Source organism: Pagrus pagrus (assembly GCF_965226575.1).
Source record: "Pagrus pagrus genome assembly, chromosome: 21".
Classification (NCBI taxonomy): domain Eukaryota; kingdom Metazoa; phylum Chordata; class Actinopteri; order Spariformes; family Sparidae; genus Pagrus; species Pagrus pagrus.
In genome coordinates, this window is record NC_140208.1 from 23748234 (window position 1) to 23767917 (window position 19684).

The following is a 19684-nucleotide window of genomic DNA, read 5'->3' on the forward strand; positions in this document are numbered from 1 at the left end:
TACCTAAGTTTTTCCTATAGCGTGTCAGAAAATAGTGAAACATTCCCTTTGTAATTTTTCCACAGCCAGAGGTAATGCATTTCAGATAAGAAACTTATTAATTAAAATATTTTAATGATCAAACAATCATTTTGAGCATCCTTTAAGCAAAATCGGCTCGTTCCAGCTTCTTAAATGTGAGGATTCACTGCTTTTCTTTGCCATTTAATGATACTACATGAAGACTCTTTGGGTTTTGGACAAAAGAAGCAATTTGAAGACACTTGTTGTGATGAGCATTTTATTCATTTTAAATAACTAAGATTAATCAATTAATAGAGAAAATGATCGGCGCATTAATCGATCATAAAAATATTTGTTAGTTGCAGCCTTAATGCATTAAGGTGCCTTATTCTATCTGACCAATACTCAGAAACTTGAAGAGATGACGTTTGCTACCACATATGATAAAGAAAAGCAGCTTTGAGAAAAACAAAGGTTAAACTGGCCTCATCAGTTAAGACAGTATGTATCCAAACCCTGTTGGGAAATTTTCATGAAATGCTCTGTGGTCAGAGGGTGCTCTATTATTCATTGGATTTGTTTGGGACTCTTTGGGACCACTGATGGAAATCAAGTTCAAACTAACCAAAGTGTTTGCAGTTTTGAATTGTTTGACAATTTAACCTGCAACATTTTCCCCTTTTTCCTCTCAGCTGCCTTCAGGTTTTAATAATCATCTTATTTCTCACTGTATCACATATATAGTGTAGTACCAGCTTGTTCCAGCTCCTCATTGACGATATATGACCTGGGTAGGATTGTTGAAATACTTTACAATACATATTCTTAATGTCAATATTATATAAAATGTTTGCATGGAAGAAAAGAGAGCAGGGCACGTAAAAAGAAGTAGAAAGTGAATGATATTTATTTACTATTAATTTTTTCATCAAACAAATATGGCAAAGGAACAGCATGAATTTGTGATGACAGACCCACTTGCAGGTCAGTGAGTTTTAAGGTGGTAAAAAGGTGGCATTTGACCAGATGTTATAATTCTAATGATAGTTTGAAAAGGTGAAAAGTGAAGCCCTCATACATGGTGAGTGGCGATATCCTGAGCAGAACCTTTCACAAAGTCGCCTGTCTCACTGAACTCTGGGCCAGAGCGCCAAATCTTAAATGCATGATGACAACAGGTGACATTTTCTGTAGCTGCTGCACACTGAATTGAAAATAAATTGCAGACCAACTGTTTGGGGCCTCTGACAGCACCCAGGGTGATTTTTACAGGGGTGGCATTTTCTGGTGCATTTTCTGGTTCAGTACTGCTCTGAAAAGAAGCTTATTTGAGTATAAAAGCTCAAACAAATAATTCTGTCAGAGTGCACCATCTCAATGGAGCAAGTGTCACTTTTTAATACCATAAAAAGGGGTCTTGGTTGACTGAGTGTTAGCTCTGTTAAAAAGTAATTTATGCTTATTGGTGCTTGAAACTAGCAGCAAAATGTAAGTCAGGCTTTTTAAAAAACTTTTATCAGCTTGAATTCCTCCTCTGAAATGTCTTCTTTGTTGATAAGGGCAGGGCTAGTTTCATGCTTGTGAATTATACAGTGGTTCTTAGGCACAAATTAAAACACTATTAATCCTTAATGATCAATGCAAAACATTGTAAATTCTGAGTAATAAGGTTAGATTTTGACAACATTTCATCAGGTTTAGCCCAGTGTGCTTCTCTCATGTAGCAGCATTACATTCTACTCACAGTGGTAATCATCCATTTTTTCTGAAAGACAAATACCCTAAAAATGTCTGACATACCCAGACTGTCATTTAACAACTCTTACAGCTGTTCTGAACCATCTGGATGAAAAATACTTTTTCTGCTGCACAATAAAAAACAGATTTTTAACCTGTTCCTCAAGCTGTGACTCCTCGTGTCCTGCCAACCATCTTTGTTTGGATGAAGGCCTAATTATAAAGTACAGTCCATTTGGAAATGTGATAAATATGACTGGTGCTGCAAATTGACTTTGATGCTGTTCTGTGTTTCACTGGCAGATTGACTGTAACAGTCTGAGGTGAAGCTAGTCTGACCAGAGTTCTGTTTAGATTTAGGGGGAAATGGCAGGAGTTGTTGGTTAAGTTCTGTTTTTGACCATCACCAGTAAAGGGACCTGGCAACTTGCTTCCCTGCCAGTCGAGTGTCTGACATGTCTCTGTCTCCGCACATGTCCGTAACTTAGTTGTGTTCTGTGTGTGTGTGTGTGTGTGTGTGTGTGTTCGTGTGTGTGTGTGTGTGTGTGCTCGATGTATTATGATGTGTGACCTTTCCGGCTCGCAAGCCTGGATACTCCTGTCTTTACAGATGACAGCCATGCAGAGTTTACCAATGAGGCTCACTTTGTATTCAGTGTGCTCAGACGCTGCCAAACTCGGATCAGATATTCGAACTGAAAAATCCATAGATATGATGACCTCATATCCTTTCTTCGGCACCTAATCCGTTGATTGATTGCTAATGCTGGTTGCCTTGGGAAAATGTTGACACAGACGTTAGCTTTCATCACTTACCCACAAAAATATGATGTGAGCATTGATTTTCTGGAGGGATTAGACTGTTATCGAAAACAAAGAGCTGCCTTGCAAAATATATCTTCATGAATATTTATGAAACTGTCTGTTTCAAACTGTAACAGTTTCTCAGGCTGTCAGCGTTGGCAGTACTGAGTTTATCTGACACAGATAACCCCAATCTCTCGTGAGTCTTTTATTTCAATGAGCATTCTCTCCCCTTTGTGTTTGTTGCCTGGGGTATCTTAAACTGTAACAGTAGAATGGATCAAACAATATATTTTACTGCCAGTTCAGTCAATCACTCATTGACACACTTGTTTGTTCCTTCAATTAATTACCAGGTGCGAGCGGTGCTGGAGGAGATCATGGAAAAGCTCCCGGAGGAGTTCAACATGGCCGAGCTGCTGGGGAAGGCGGAGGAGAGGACTCCATACCAGGTGGTGGCGCTGCAGGAGTGTGAGCGCATGAACCTCCTCACACAGGAGATCAGACGCTCCCTGCGAGAGCTCAGCCTGGGACTCAAGGTGAGGAGGCTGGAGTTGCAGCCAAACCTGTCACATTGTTACATTAAATAACTGTTTGAGGCCCGAAGAGGTCAAATTAGTAAATATCTCACAAAAGAGGAAAGATTAGCGAAAAATCTGTTAAATGAATAGAAAATAATGTTGCAGATCTGTTTTCTTCCTATCTCATGATCAGCTTTTAATTTTATTTATAGAATTTTAAAAATTTAGAAATGAAAGGAATATTGGTACTATGTTTGCATCTAATTATTAAAATTTCAAAAGAAAGAAAAACAAGTAAAAACAGATGTAGTTCTGTGTATTTTCATTCAGGGAAATTAGAAAGAAATCAAAACTTTTACGTTCAAACAACCATCTCATCAAATGTGCTGTTGTAATGTCAGTTACAGAATCTGCCTGACTATCCTTTCTTTTGGCTAGTATTTGTTTACATTTCTGCAATTGGCAATACTTCAAATATGTACAATTAGCAGTTCCTGTTTTCAACATATCCGTAATACCTAAAAAAAAATGACATCCTGCGAGTGGGTGACACTGAGTGAGATCAATATGTGTTTCATCTTTCATAGATTTGACTTGATTTACAACTCCGGGAGCACCATTTTTGACTCTAATAACCCTTAACCCACTAACGGCATCTGACGTCTGGCTTTTGTCTTTAAAGGGTAACTCCACCACTTTTACACATTGTGTGTTGACAGGTCTCGGGGAGTACTACTGCATATGTGAAAAAAAGTATAAAGTCTTTTGTGGCTCCAGAGGAAGCTGCATGTAATCTGATACATTTCCTCCAGTGATGTCACTCAGTGGCTAAGTTGCATTGTGGGTACCAGGTTTTGAATAAAAAGGTGATATCTTTGTTCTGCTGTATCCATTTTAATCATTTGTTTTTAAACTGTCCAGAATGAGTCCAACAGTGTTTAAAGATGTGTAATGTTATGCTGCATTCCAGTTACATGGGAGACCACTCGCCCAAGTTGCTCTTACGAGAGAATGTGATGTCATTTCCTGGCTTGTAGCACTTTTAGCTACACGGCAAGTCGGAAGAACATGGACGCCATCAGGGCAGTAGCAAGCTAGTCATTGTTTTGTTATTGTTAGCTACATTAGCCTATTTAGCAAACCAGCTCGAAAACAAAACTTTACATTGTATTGCAGACACAGCAAGACCGTGCAATGCATAAATTGGTGACCGGATTAAAGCAGCAATGTAATCAAGCGTGTAAGAGCATTTAAAATCGACATTAAAACGACCGACGTGGTACAAATACAAAGAAAATACATCAGTTATGGGCGCAGCCATCTTTGTTTGTCAAGTCGTTTGTCTATCCTCGCTCAACTCGGTGTACTCTCAGGAGGACCGAGTCGGACAGTTGATATTCCGACCAAAAGGGGGCGTGCCTCGGTGAAATGTCGCGAGACAGCTGCGAGATTTCCCACTATCCAACTCGGGCGAGTGGTCTCCCATGTAACTGGAATGCAGCATTAGACCAGTGGCCTGCTTTTTAAAACCTGGTGCCTACATTACCCACAATGCAACTCAGCCATTGAGTGACATCACAGGAGTCAGTTTATCAGACGACATGCAGCTTCCTCTGGAGCCACGAAAGACTTTATACTACTTTGTTCACAGTAGAAGTCCCCAAGGCCTGTAAACACACTTTAATGTGTAAAATTGTGGAGTTACCCTTTCATGGGAAAGAATACAACTGGTTTCACAACTCTGCAGTAGTCACAGATATTTATAAGCTTCAGCTCCGATCTGCTGTGATGGAAACATATCATCGTAACATAACCCTTTTCTGGCTCTATGCTGTAACACATCATGTTATGTCTATTACAGACCAAATCTCATCATTTCCTGATGGTTATGAGGCCATCAGGAGCCATGGGTTAAATCACAGAGGAGCACAGTTCTATTTCCCCCTGTAACTTTAATCCTGTCCAAATGGGGCTCATTTCTCACCAGGTTAGGGACTCCCTCGAACCACCTCAATCCCGCTCAGGCTTCCATAGATGAGCAGGCTCAGCAGGAATGGTGTTGCAAGCTAAATACCTTAAACATAAATCAAATAAACTTCTAGTCATCTGTCCCTCTAAATCCACCACAAAACCCTCAATTATCCTCAACACCTACGATTCACACGTCATTGGCTCGGCTGCTGTTGACTCTGACATGCTGCTGCATTAGTATTCCTGCATAACTAAACCTTTTTTCTCCGTTGTTTGTCGGAAGCCCAGTCTTCAGAATGACTCAGAGATCTGGCTTACAGAGGAGCAGAAAGGAATGAGACGTCTGCGCTCTGTGTGTCAAGCCTAACCGAGTCCGTGTGTTAACAACAAACGAAAAGAGAAAGAAGGGGGGAAAAATGTGTAAAAGCGTTTGTCGAGAGTTATGAAGCTTCGATCTCCCGACACTACAAGCCTCAATAAATCGGCTCAGTGATTTAAAAGCCATGTAGACCATTGTACCAGCAAATGGAATCATATTTTGTCTTTATAGTGGAATAAATAGGAACTATCAGGATGCTAGCCTTGGTGAGATGGTGCAGCTTCATAGTGCCACAGTGTCAAAAGTGACGGATCAGGATTATTCTGAGGACTGTTGTGAGGGTGAAAGGTTCCCGGTAAACCCACAGATGTAGATCAATCTGCAGAACCTTATCACCCTCATAACAAATTGTTATGACTGTCACATATGGGTATCTATACATCAGCAATACATCAGCTGCAGTCTCAGTGGTGAAGCAACCCACTGCTTTCACTGCTATTCTGTCTCATTACTCCACAGAGCCATCTTCTCTCGGCTATCTTACAGCATGTTTCCTTATCTGGTGTGGTGTGCTTGTCTTCATGTTTATGTATGCATCAGTAGTTTCTGAGGGCCTGTTACCGTTCCACACCTTTTTTGCGGCTGGGAGGTGTCACCTCTAATGTTTAGCTGCTGAGACAAACAGGAAGTGACACACTGAACTCCTGTTTCTTTTCTGTAATGAAAATTCACAAACCAACCAAGAACTTTTCTGTACAAAAGAGGCAGCAGCATCTGTCAACACTGAGAATAGCCGCCCTAATTAAAACAGCTATTATCCAGATGATCAGAAAGAGGATAAAAGCCAGAGTATACAAAAGATTTCTCTAATATCCACAAGCAGTCTGTTCATCAAAGCACAGCAAACACTGTAGAATTCAAATTATAGCAGTAATAAAATTTATTTCTGTCTGAGATGGAATTGAATCTTGTATTTCTGCTACAGCACACAGATCTTTCAATTACACACCCTGTGCTCGCCTTGAGCAAAAGATAAGTACCCAAAAGGGTGAAATGTTAATTTTATAGTCAGACAGCAACGATGACACAACACAAAAACAGCTGCAGTCTTTGTACCACGACCCACATTAGCTTTTTTGGCCATGATATTCTTATCTACAAACATGAGGCGTTTCAGAGTATGCCAAGTTCAAACTCCGTCCTTGGGAGGTACAACTACATTCAATTAGCGACTGGCACAACAGCGTTCTTGCTGACATCACCAGCTCGGTCAGGCTCTGCTGATTAAACATCGCTGTAACCTGTTGAGTGACAAAGTAATCTCAACCCAGAGCCCAATGAATAAGACTTTAAAACATTACCTCTTCTGTGAACATTTCTGCCTGACTCATGAAGATAGATCACTTCATCAACAATGGTGGTTGTTTAACAATGAAGACAACAAGAAATGACATACTGTGCGTTTAAAGAGCATTTTTACCTCCAAATAAACATTAAGATGAATTTTTTAATTGATTTTTATTTTTACTTATATTTTATTTATTATTTATTTTATTTTTACCTTACAGCTGGCCACCTTTGGCTCTCGGGCCTCACTTTGGCCAGCCCTGACATTGACGGTTAGATAGCGTCAATAGATACACTGGCTTTCTTCAATGTAATGTATATTTTTTAAATAAAGCAGAAACAATATATTGTTATTCAAATGTGGGGTCACACCAACATTTCTAAACGGTTAAATTTAACATTCCAGAGAAGTTACTCCAATCAGTGTATTTGCGCACATTAACAAAGTAAATCCACGATCATTTTTTACATCAAATCTAACTTTGTTGAACTTTGCGCTGACGACACTCAAACCATCCTGACATTGTTAACCTCAAAGAGTCAAAAATAGAGTTGTAGCTTAGCCCTGTGCTTCCTTTAGCTTAGCCTAGTGCTAGCACAATTTTATTTACTCTTAAAAGTTCTTCAAGGTTGGCAGGTCTGATTTACTCTTATATTAACAATTACTTTAAAAATGATGTTTGACTACAAAATGGATGATTTCAGTTGGAAATTAAATGTTATCCCTTCCTGTGGCCTGCACCCCTCAGGGAGAGCTGACGATGACCAGTGACATGGAGAACCTCCAGAATGCCATCTACCTGGACATGGTGCCAGACAGTTGGACCAAGCGGGCCTACCCCTCCATGTCTGGCCTGGCCCTGTGGTTCACTGACCTGCTGGCCAGGATCAAGGAGCTGGAAAACTGGTCAGCGGACTTCATCTTGCCCTCTGTTGTGTGGCTGGCTGGCTTCTTCAACCCGCAGTCCTTCCTCACAGCCATCATGCAGACCATGGCTCGAAGGTAGGGTTGGTGTGCATTATGACGTGAGGGTTGAAATGTGATTTAAAGAATGTGGTTTCATACAGTGTGTTTGAATGACAGGAACGAGTGGCCCCTGGACCGCATGTCTCTGCAGTGTGACGTCACCAAGAAGAACCGTGAGGACTTCAGTGTCCCACCACGTGAAGGGGCCTACGTACACGGGCTGTACATGGAGGGTGCACGCTGGGACACGCAGGTACATGAGTCATTCATTGATTTCTTTTTTGGGCTGACTTCACACAGAAGTAGCAAATAGCTGATCTGACATGTAGTCTGCAGGGAAGGCGTGGATACAAAATCCAAAACAGCGCACTTTGATTCACAAGCACCTCGTACAGAACATTCCTGTACACACACTACTTCCGATGATGGATTATAGAAACACATGAACATAAGGTGAGCTCACCTCAAAATGCATCTTTAAATTTCAGTCAAGGAGAGTAACTTCGATATTTTGCCCCTGAAGGGCCTCCACGTTCCCTTTGTGGCTTAATTTTCTGCTTTGCATCCCGCTTGCGTTCAGCTCTGGGAGCGCAGTGCATTACTCAGCTTCCCAGGGCTCTATCTATCTACATACACACAGCTACTGTATATGCGCCCAGCTTTCAAGGAGCATCCCTGTAGACTTCTTAATTAGGGAATGTGCAGAGTGTGCACTTGAACACTTAGATCGCCCTTTAGAGGAGTGGTTCCTTTTTTCTTCATTAAAGTTGGAGACGCAGGCAAATAGACAGGCGGACAGACGGGCCGGGCGGCTTCTCCTCAAGACTCCTCCGCTCTCCTCCACCTCCTCCTCCTCTTACTCTCTTCATGTCCTCCTCTCAGCCCCAAGGCCAGTCCTGTGCCACTGGCCGTGAGTAGCAGAGAGTGAATAGGAGAGAAAGCAGCGCTCCATCTGGACGCAGCTCTGTGCAGCAGTAAAAGTCAAAGATTTATGATAAACTTACTCATCTATATTAATGAAGCTCGCATTTTATTCAGAGGGGTTCAGACATCAAAGACAGCGAGATGGTGTGTATGATAAACACCTTGTGTGCTGAATAGATATGATAGAAATGCAGACATTACACAGGGGAAGCTTGTGAGGTCATGTGATGGACATTATTTAATGTTGATGAATATTCTCTCAATATGTTGTGAGGTTGAACAATAAAGATAGATATCCGTAACCGTAGAAACGGTGTATTTACAGCATCATTAAACAAAACCACATTGAATCTCATTGAGTCCACATGGCCTGCTTTAACCTACCCATCATTAGTATTTACCCAAACAGACACAAAGTTATTGTTATTTAACGCCTCTTTAAAGTTTAACAGCGAATGCCGACGCAATTAGGGCTGTGTCCTCTGAGCTTTCCAAAGTCATCAGGATTTACATTCATTCCTGAAAGTCACTGTGCATGCATGGTGAAACTTCTGTTTGTCAGGCGCTAAGTGTAGGGGGATTAATTAATGAGACAGACCACTCTGTTTCAGTGTGTTTATAGTGTGTGTATTCTAAGGCAGGGCAGCATGACTTCGACTCAAACTCCGCTGACTTTCACCACTTTTCAAGGGTGCCACAACATTGTGGAAATCTAACGCAATGGTGCTGACCCAAGATTAGTCAAACATCTATTTTTTTTCCCTCCTACAAAAGAATATTATTAATTGCAGCTTCAATGGCAAGTACAGAGTGTGGATGAAGTTTTCACTGCACCTCAAACTAATTTATAACTTCCTTCAGCTCTGTGAAATGTTTCTGTCTGTGGTTGACTGGCTTGTCATCCCCCCACACACCTCCCTCCTTCCTCCTCTCTCCTCTCCTCTCTGAACTGTCTTTCTCTTTCAGACTGGCATGATTGTAGACGCCCGCCTCAAAGAGCTCACCCCGACAATGCCGGTCATCTTCATCAGGGCCATTCCTGTGGACAAACAGGAGAACAGGAATGTGTACCAGTGTCCTGTCTATAAGACCCGCCAGAGGGGACCCACGTACGTTTGGACCTTCAACCTGAAGACCAAAGAAAATTCCTCTAAGTGGACTTTAGCTGGAGTGGCCTTGCTTCTGCAGATCTAGCAGGAGTTTGTGTTTTATTGTGGTGGTTATGGTGCCAACAGGGTTAGATTTGTCAGAAGAGATAAGTCTTCCTCTTCCAAACAGAAAGGTTAGTTCAGAAGAAACAAAACACATCCTCGCTCAATTCAGCACTCTCAGGGGTTTTACTACTTGCTTTGTCTGGTAGGACCAAAAGCTTTTGATGGCTACTGTTAGCAATAGATACTGCTGTGTGACTGACTGATTACTGAGTCAGTTTACCTTCTTTATAACTCATCTCTACTTGTGCTACTTGTCGCCAAGTTTTAGCATGTCGCAGATCAACTTTTCAATGGGTTCATCACAAGAGTAAAACAATATATAGTGCTTTACCTATTTTACATACATATTGTTCCAATATTATTGATATATTGTATACAATATATTGCGGAGGCATGTTTATTGTAGTGCCTCTTTCTCTTTTTGAGGGACTGGTAAAACGTGCTAAGCAAGGGTCACACCACAGACCAGACTACCTTGCTTGTACTGTAAGAAGGTAGTCGGTGCATGTAACATAACTGCACTTGTAACATTTTTAAAACTTAAGTCAATGCAAAACACATCTCAAATATTAAAATGGCACTAAGTGGAGCACATATCTAATCCAATATCAAATTAAATAGCCTTGTGTCACTCTAAATTTGAAACCACCCATGACTTCTTAAGCTCACCAGATCTGTAACAACCAACCACTAAGACAGCAGATGGAAACATAATCTCCACTGTGTTGTGGAGAATGATATATTTTTATAAGGATCTGTGTCAACTTGTACTCCCTCATAGAAACCAGCCACCGAAATGAACCTGATTTTTTTTTTTTTTTTTTTTTTTTCCCCGTCAAGATCTATACATTATTATCTGAAAAATAAACAAAATCTCTCAATCTTAAAGAAAGTAAGAAAAGATTCCTGGATCCGTCCCTTAATTCAGATCATGCCAAAAGTTAATGGGGTCTGTTCTGGGCAGAGATCCATCCTCCATCCAAGTTCTGTAGTTTTATAGCTTTTGTGAAATCATGCCCACAAACCAACCAACCAACAAACACATGCAGGTAAAAAACACAAAAGACGGTTATCAGAGAAACAAACTAAATAAAGACTTGTAGCAAGCCAATATTTCTCTGATATGACATCATACCATTCATGAACAGTCATGCAGACATAATATCAAGTCAAACAGACGTTTAAAAACACATTGAAAAGTAACTTTTATTAAAAGGGGCCTTTCAGTGTCTATATTGGAGTTATTGTGACGCGGTGTTTGGGTCTGTCACCCAGCAAAGACTTCCACTAACTTTGTTAAAAAAGTCTGACTGGAACATGATCAGTTAGTCCAGAGCACAGCTACAGTAGGTGCTACAGTAGAAAAAACATCAGACCTCGTTTCTGCTGAAATGTATACATTTTATCAGTTCTTTCATAAAACCTTGTCAAGATTAGTTTCATTGTTATTATTCAACAGAAGATTGTCGAAAGAAATTCCAGTTGTAGTTCCATGTGCTACATGCAAAAAAACACAAAAACTGTACAAACTAATGAATACATAATCAAGTGACAACATTCAACATCATCATGATAGTGTTGAGGGTGTCTTTTATTATCTTTCAGGCTTTGTGCAGACACCTCACCTCACTATTATCACTGCTTGATAGATGGATACCTGTATAGGTAACAGTCCTCAACCAGTGATGTCTGTAATATGCCATAGCAGCTCAGACAGCCAGCTGGAAAAATGTACTATTCACTGTAATTCATGCTCACTCAGTACTGTCAGCTGCAGGTTGTGGTCATCCCTGGAGAGTCTCACTACTCCAACAACTCTTTAAACCACCTGATTCAAGAGAATCTTAGGAGATTAAGAGCAATTCTCCATGCCATACCCTACAATTACCCCCTGTGGCCACAGTGACCACTGTTACAAAAGTTACATATTTCATTTCACATTGCACTGCATTATTAATGCACATCTGATCTCCACAGATCTTTCAGATTTTCTCCATTTGCCCAAATGAATTTCTTCCGTCAAACCTCTCTCATTGTTCCTTTTTTGCTATTCAAAGATTCCACTGTCTCCTTGCCTTTTAAATGCAGCTTTCTAAACCTCCAGTAGTAAAATGTTAAAATCACCCACAACTACTTTGAAGATCTTGTTCGAGCTACTGTTTCTAAGTTATTAAAATGCTAATTATCTGTATGTGTTTGAAAATAAATCCTAGTAATATCATGTATCTGTGAGTCACTTGAGGAGGTGTTATAATGCTGAAGCTGGTTGGGGAATATCACAGAATAAATTTAACTATTGGGTGATTTCACACATTGTAGCTGGATCCAAATCTGTTAAACTACCTGCACATTTTCTAATCACATAATCATGTCCTAAATGATCATATACAGTCTTTATTTTTGTATGAATACAAAAAACTTTAAATGAATTTACACTTTCTTCCAGAATAAAGATGCTTTATCTTGTCGTTCCAGATTGTGCATGTGGTTTGATTTTCTCATACTCAACAATATATCCCATTTTAGTGCCAATATGCAGTCATCCCATATCTCTCGTTTCCAGTCTCCCAGTCCTGCCGCTTCCCTTCCGAGTCTTCAGACCAACTCTCTCCCCCTCTCTTGCCTCCTCCTTCCACTTCACTCCTTTCTTCCTCCCTCTTCCCCCATTTGAGATTACACATCCCTCTCCAAAGCAGAAAGTTTGCGGTGTCACACAGATGTCACACAGATATCCCTCAATGTACAGTAGATGCGCGCACACACACACACACACACACACACACACACACACACACACACACTACAGTATAGCCTGGCCCTAAAAATCTCTGCCTCCTCCTTTCTTTCTTGCTCTCTTGCTGCCTCAGCCCAGGTTCCCCGGCGTCTCCTTCATCCTGTTATTGGAGAGCCTTAACAATGCACACAGAGACAGAGAGGTGTGAGGAGGAGGAGGAGGAGCAGATGAGGGGAAGTAGGAGGGGGAAAGTAATGATGCAGGGTGAGGCAATTTATGTAGAACTCCTGAATTACACCTTCAGGTGGCATTATGGAAATAGATTCTGCCTGTGCGCACATGCACAGTACCCATGCAACTGTAGTGTGGAGAAACAGTTTGGCCTGTAGTGCAGCAGTGCTGCTGCAAGCATGTTCTAATGTGATGAAGTCCCTCACTCTGTTAGTTACTGTTGCTACACCTTTCTACGCCAGGCTCTCCGTTTCACCATGGCACAGCTGAGTCTGAGGTTTCACACAGACATAAACAACAGAAGAAAGCTTGTCATTTCTGATGACTGTCAAATTTGCTAGCTGAAATATTGATAGTAGCAGAGCAGGTAGCTGCTAATAGGTCATGCTAGCTACATATTAGAAGTCGCTAGCATGGCCACTGACAGGAGGGAACAACAGGTTAGTTGTCGGGGCCTCTCTAACCCTTAAAGGAGCAATACGGAAGAATTTTAGTTTAAAATAAATCAAAAACTCACTAAAAATGTAATAAGATCAACAGCATATGAGGAATTTAGAGTTTTAACTTAATTTCAAAGCAGCTACATGAGTAGGTAGTGGTTACTCTGGAGACATGCTGCTTAAAATAATTGTTCTAACCCTTATAGCTATTGCTAGCTTTTTGTATATAGCTTAAACCAGAATCTAGTAAAAATCCCAAACGTACTGTAATGCTGGGTGATTTACTGATATGTGTAGTATTAGTGTGTTAAATTGAGGGAGGTGTCCAACGTAGTGGGGAGGGGCCGACATATGTGTTCAGGGAAGGGATGGGATGATGTGTGTTTTTACGACAGTGTTACGACAGGGAGGAGTTTTGTTGGAGGGTCACCGGGGGAAAAAGGTGTGAGTGACCGAGAGAAAGAGTTCCTGAGTTGAGAGGGTTAGCCACGCTGTTTTGTTGTTTTCTGGGGGACACCTCAACCTCAGGTTAGCTGTGCTTCGGCGAGGAAATAAATCTGGGCTCAGTTGAGCTAGCAACTTTGATCTTGTCTCCTCCCGTTCTTCCATTAGCTACCCAGCTACCCCGCAACGCTACACTGGTGTCAGAAGTGTTGGACTTACCCCACATCTCCGGTAGCTGGACGGCGACGATGGAGGCAAGCGGATGGCTAACTCCGCCACCATCGGGGGAGACGAAGGTGAGGGAGCAGCGGCCATCTCTAGGTGGAAAAGACGAGAAGGTGCGTTTGAGTGCAGCTCGGAATGAAGGAGTGGTGCGTTGGAGGCTAGCTCGGAAGAAATTATGGAGCGTTCAAGTGATGCTTGGACAGAAATTGAGAAGGGAATGTTCAGGCAGTGGCTGGACAACAAAACAAAGCTGCTGACCAAGGATGCGACAGTGAGTTTCCTGGTGAACAACCATTGCTACAGGATCCTGACAAAGTATTGCCCCTGACTCAAAGTAGCCCTGCCCAAACCCACTGTGGACCAGTTAGCTCCGTTACCAAAGGTGTTCCAGTACCATGACCTGGTTTGGATAGCCCATTAGCTTGGGAAGCTAGCTATCAGGATGCTTTGGTTTCACAGCTAAAAACTGTTAGCATGGTGGCTAAAAAGAGTAATGGCAGGGGCCATGGTAATGTAATCAATAGTTCAAGAACACTAGTCATTCAAACACCAATCCCGAAGACTTGTTTTAGCTTGGCCGCTGACCAAACAAACTACATGGGCTCACTCGCATCTGAACAGATGAGGGTTAGGACTAGCTGCACTCAACATGATGGTTACTCCCACGCAGCGGACCGCTTTGGCTGTGCCTCCAACAATACTCCCCACTCTGGCAAAGTGTCTCTCCATGGCCCCACTGCATTGCTGACCACTGCCCTCACACAAGCACTCACTGCAGCTATGACTGGTGCCTCCCCAGCTTCCATAGCTACAGCTCAGCAGAAGAGCGACCAAGTGAAGGCGGGGCAATATGACGGCCCTACTGATTGGGAGACATACTGGACGCAATTCCAGCTGATAGCTAGAGCCAACCAGTGGGACGAGACTGAGAGTGCCGTCCAGTTGGCTGCAGCTCTAGAGGGGGAGACCAGGAGGGTTCTGTTGGACCTCTCCGAAATGGACATGACTGATTCTCAAGCCATAGCTTGTGCTATAGAACGGCAGTTTGGGGACCCAACAAGTAAGTCAACCGCCAGACGTCTGTTCAATGAGAGAACATGCAGAGAAGGTGAGAAACTGGGAGTCTATGCAGCGGAGCTACGCCACTTAGCTCGCAAAGCTTTCCCTGAGTTCACTGAAGATCAGAGACTTATTCTCTTGAAGGAGGCTTTCATCAGTGGCCTGAGACCTGACAGGTTGCGGGAGCAGGTGCGGCTTAGCAACCCCTTATCGTGGGAAGGGGCACTGGAACGTGCACAGGAATTTGAACAGATCTTTACAGAGGGCGGGACTGTGAGACCTCTCCAGTCCCCATCCCCTCAGTCACCACGCCACCAACCCCTGCAACAATAGCCCCCACACTCCCAGCCCCCACGCCCCCAGCCTCTCTACTTCCCCCCCTCAACAAGACCCCCCGAGACCCCCCTAGACCACAGGACTACAGGGGTCCTCCAGACCCACAGACACAGACTTGTTGGAGATGTGGCCAAATAGGTCACATCCAGTACCACTGCCCTGACCTCAACAATCCTATGCCACCTGCCCAGCGCCAGCCGCTGAGAAACGGGATGGGGAGCGGAGGTGAGGAAGGTTACTCCACTCCTGGCCATGCACCTTCCATGCACTCACCTGCTAGGAATAACTGTGTTGCAGAAGGGGCCCCGCATTCCCCCACTCAGGACCTCAAGTCTCACGGTTGTGGTCCTGGATTAACGGCAAGTCAGTATGTACGCTCGTGGACTCTGGTTCAACAGTGACATCATCCGCCCAGACATGCTCACGGGGGACCTTCAATGGTGCTCCAACGTGCGGCCCCTCATTACCGTGACAGGAGACCAGTCACCCATGCTGGTCCATTGCACCGTCAATGTCCAGTTGGGGGAACAGACGTTCCCTTATCTAATGTGGGTGGCTGAGATTCAGGAGGACTGTCTGCTGGGTTTTGACTTCATGAAGGATACCAAGGCTGTGTTGAACGTGGACCAGGGAACAGTGACATTCATGGATGGTCCACCATTACCCCTGATATGTGATGGAGACCTGTGTAAGTCATTACAAGTGAGAGTCTCTAAGTGAGCTGGGGGAACTGTGATATCCCACAAAAGCCACCAACCCAGGAGGAAACTATTTAGGCGTTGTTGGAGAGTAATAAAGAGGGGTTGTCCACGGAGCAGCAGCAGTGGTTATGGGACTTGCTGTATGAGTTCCGGTCCATTTTTGCCCCCCCCCCCCCCCCCCCCCCCGTCTGATCTTGGCAGTACCCACTTAATCCAGCATGGGATGGATACAGGCACAGCACATCCGATTCGTCAGCGGCCACGTCGCATACCATTGAATAAACAGGCGGCTGCTGAACAGTGCGTGGCAGAGATGAGAGCAGCTGGAGTGATTGAACCCTCAAACAGCTCGTGGGTGTCGCCGGTGGTGATGGTGCCTAAGAAGGGTACTCAAGGGTGGCGCTTTTGTGTCGACTTCAGACCGGTAAATGAGATCACAGTCAAGGACTCGTATCCCCTTCCCTGAGTCAGTGATGCCCTGGATGGAATCAGGGGCTCTGCCTGGTTCTCCTCACTCGATCTAAGGAGTGGGTACTGGCAGCTACCTCTGTCACCAGAGGCCCGCTCCAAGACGGCCTTCACAACTGGTTCAGGACTGTGGCAATTCACTGTCATGCCGTTCGGGCTCTGCAACGCCCCAAGGGGAGCAAGTGATTGCTTATTACAGCAGGGCATTCTCAAAACCAGAACGGAACTATTGTGTCACTCGGAGGGACTGTTGGCTGTGGTGGAGTCAGTGAACCACTTCAAGCACAACCTGTGTGGAGTAAAATTTGTGGTACGGACAGACCATGCCTCCCTCAGGTGGTTGATGTCCTTCCGAGAACCTGAAGGGCAACTTGCCAGATGGATCGAACAACTACAGGAGTACAACTTCTCCATCGTGCACAGGCAAGGAAACAGTCATTCGAATGCGGACAGCCTCTTCAGGGAGACCCTGTCGGCTGGATTGCTCGCATTGCAGTTGTGCTGAGGCCAAGGATGAAGAGGCAAGGCGGGAGCAAACAGAACACTGCATGGCCCTGAGACTGGATGATGTGATTGATTGGGCCAGGGAGCAGCAAGGGGACCCAGATTTGAGGACAGTGTTAGAGTGGTTGGAGGCCAATCGGCGCCCAGATTGGTCAGAGGTTGCTGCCGCAGGTCCATCCTTGAGGGGTCTGTTGTCACAGTGGGAGGGCCTGTTGCTTCGTGATGGAGTACTCTGGAGACTTTTGAAGGAGCCATCTTCTGGGAGGGAGAGATGGCAGGTGGTGGTGCTGAGCTTCCATCATGGCCAACCAGGAGTGGGGCAGTTTGGTGTAAACAAAGCACTGAAGAGAGTGCGGCAAGGATTCTATTGGAGCACTTGTAGGCGTGATGTGGAAGCCTTTTGCAAAAGTTGTGATCCCTGCATTGCCCGCAAGGGCCCCACAGGCCAGAGTAGAGCACCACTGCAACAGTACCAGGTGGGGGCACCAATGGACAGAGTGGCTGTTGACATTCTTGGCCCCTTTCCCCGCACGCCTCGGGGACATCACTATGTGGTGGTAGCACTGGACTATTTTACCAAATGGCCAGAGGCGGTGGCGGTTCCAGATCAAGAGGCGGCTACTGTCTGTGAGGTGCTAATTGAGGGGATGTTTAGCCGTTTTGGGGTGCCCGCTGAGCTGCACTCCCACCAAGGGAGGAATTTCGAGGCCCAGCTGTTCATGGAAATGTGCAAGCAGCTTGGGATCCATAAGACCAGGACGACACCTCTCCATCCCCAGAGTGACGGGTTGGTTGAGAGGTTTAATCGCACTCTGGGGGCACAGCTAGCGCTGTAGTAGAAAAGGATCAGAAGGACTGGGATCTGCAGTTACCCTTAGTCTTAATGGCTTGCCGCTCAGCGACACAGGAGACCACGGGATGCACACCAGCCCTGTTGATGTTGGGTAGGGAGCTCAGGACACCACCCACTCTTGCGTACAGGCACCCTCCAGATACCCCCCCCAAGTACCAGCTGGCCCAGAGTATGCTACCCAGCTAAGACAGAGGCTGGAGCAAGCACATGAGTTTGCACGGGGACAAGCTGAGACTGCAGGGGCCCAACAAAAGAGAGCCTATGACCTGCATACAAGAGGAACTCACTACAAAGCAGAGGACTTGGTGTGGGTCTATGCCCCGAAGCGGATCAAAGGGAAATCCCCTAAGCTGCAGAGTAACTGGAACGGGTCCTGTCGGGTCTTGGAAAGAGTCGGGGAGGTAGTCTACAGGGTGAAGCTGACAGGGAGAGGCCAAGTTGTGGTGATACATCACGATCGCCTAGCACCCTACCGGGGAGTGAATCAACCAAGCTTCAGGCAGGATCGTCGATCTCCACCAGCTGTTCAGACACCTCCTGCGGAGGGGACCCCAGCTCCACAAGGCTTTCCAAGGGGACCTCAACGTTCGGCTGACCTTCTGGAGAGGGATGTTCAAGTCGCAGAACCCCTCGACCCAGAAGGCAGCGTAGAGTTCCCCAGGGTTATTTGGACTTAAAGTCTTCCCTTCTCCATAAGAGAATGCCCCACATACCCTGCTTTTAAAGGAAAACTAAAACTGACTGAAATCAAATCAAAAGTGCGACCACTAGTTGGACTACTTTTTATTGTTACATCCTGTCTTTTTATTGTTACATCATGCCTCGGTTCGGTATCCTTCCTACTGCATAATATATTGTGTTGTATGTGTTGTCTTTTCTATTTGTATTTTATCTATTTATTTGTAGTCTCTTCTTTTTTGTATCTCTTCTATTTATTTACTAGGGACTACAGATGCAAATTAGCAGCCTTGCTATAATCCGGCATGTTTACAACGGTATTTAATATCGATGTTCATTAATGTGCACTGTCCCTATCCAAATAAAGCAAATAAATAAAAAAATATAAATTCTTAATGCCTTCACTGGGTTGGATTCTGACCTATTTGGTCCTATAAAAGTAAAAACTTTTATTTAAGGTGGAGGGCTGAGGATGAATTGAGTAGCCTCACATCCCGAGGAAAGGAGCTGCTCTGTAGTCTGGTGGTGGCACTAAAAACAAAGTTTCTTTGTGGCTGCCTAAAGATGGACTATTTGGAAGTACACTTGGTCACTTCTGTAGCTAGGTTTTTTTGGCATGCTAACATTTGTAGTTTGTCAAAGCTGACAAATGTTCTGTTTTCTGTCCTTTTATAATTATGCTTTTTTAGTTTCAGCTTTGCAATTTCTAGAAAAAAAGTACACCATCTTCACAGCTCTTAAGCACCGGCATGTATCCTTTATTTATGCTCATGGAATGGTGTAGGGCCCAGAAGATGAGCTTCTCTTAGACCAAAGAGTCCTCCAACCACCTCTAAAGATCAGCTGCTGTCCTGGTATGACATGGAAAGCCAGATGCATAACACCTCTCCAGAGCAGTTAATGATGGGGCTTTGCAGAGCGCGGCAGCTACAGACCCCTGGTCTCAAAAGGCTACAAACAGCGTGGCGATTCATATTTCATATTTGTAGGTAATATGAGTGTTCTTGGCATGCTAGTGAGGAGAGAATGCTGGAGTCGAAGGGGGGAAATCTATCAAAGGGGTTCATGCTCAGAATTGAAAAGAAGGTACCTTTAATCATGTGCTTGTGTGAGACGTCAGGCGGTTGCTAGGTTACAGGTCAGTGCAGAGAAGCTTTATAATGTGAATGCTATAGAGATGCCTTGGTGTTGATGACATGTAAGC

General features: G+C 44.1%; 1 protein-coding gene across 4 annotated transcripts in view; it reads left to right on the top strand.

Annotated features, from left to right (window-relative positions):
• Positions 1-10623, top strand: part of dnah9 (dynein, axonemal, heavy chain 9) — a 194386-nt gene extending 183763 nt beyond the window's left edge. For all 4 annotated transcript variants that reach the window (XM_084343186.1, XM_084343187.1, XM_084343188.1 and 1 more), the window contains 4 exons: positions 2901-3083; positions 7452-7705; positions 7787-7922; positions 9560-10623. In XM_084343186.1, the coding sequence (XP_084199312.1) occupies positions 2901-3083; positions 7452-7705; positions 7787-7922; positions 9560-9787 (801 nt within the window). In that variant the 3' untranslated portion in view covers positions 9788-10623. The remainder of the gene's footprint in view (positions 1-2900; positions 3084-7451; positions 7706-7786; positions 7923-9559) is intronic.
• The last annotated feature ends 9061 nt before the right edge of the window (positions 10624-19684 follow it).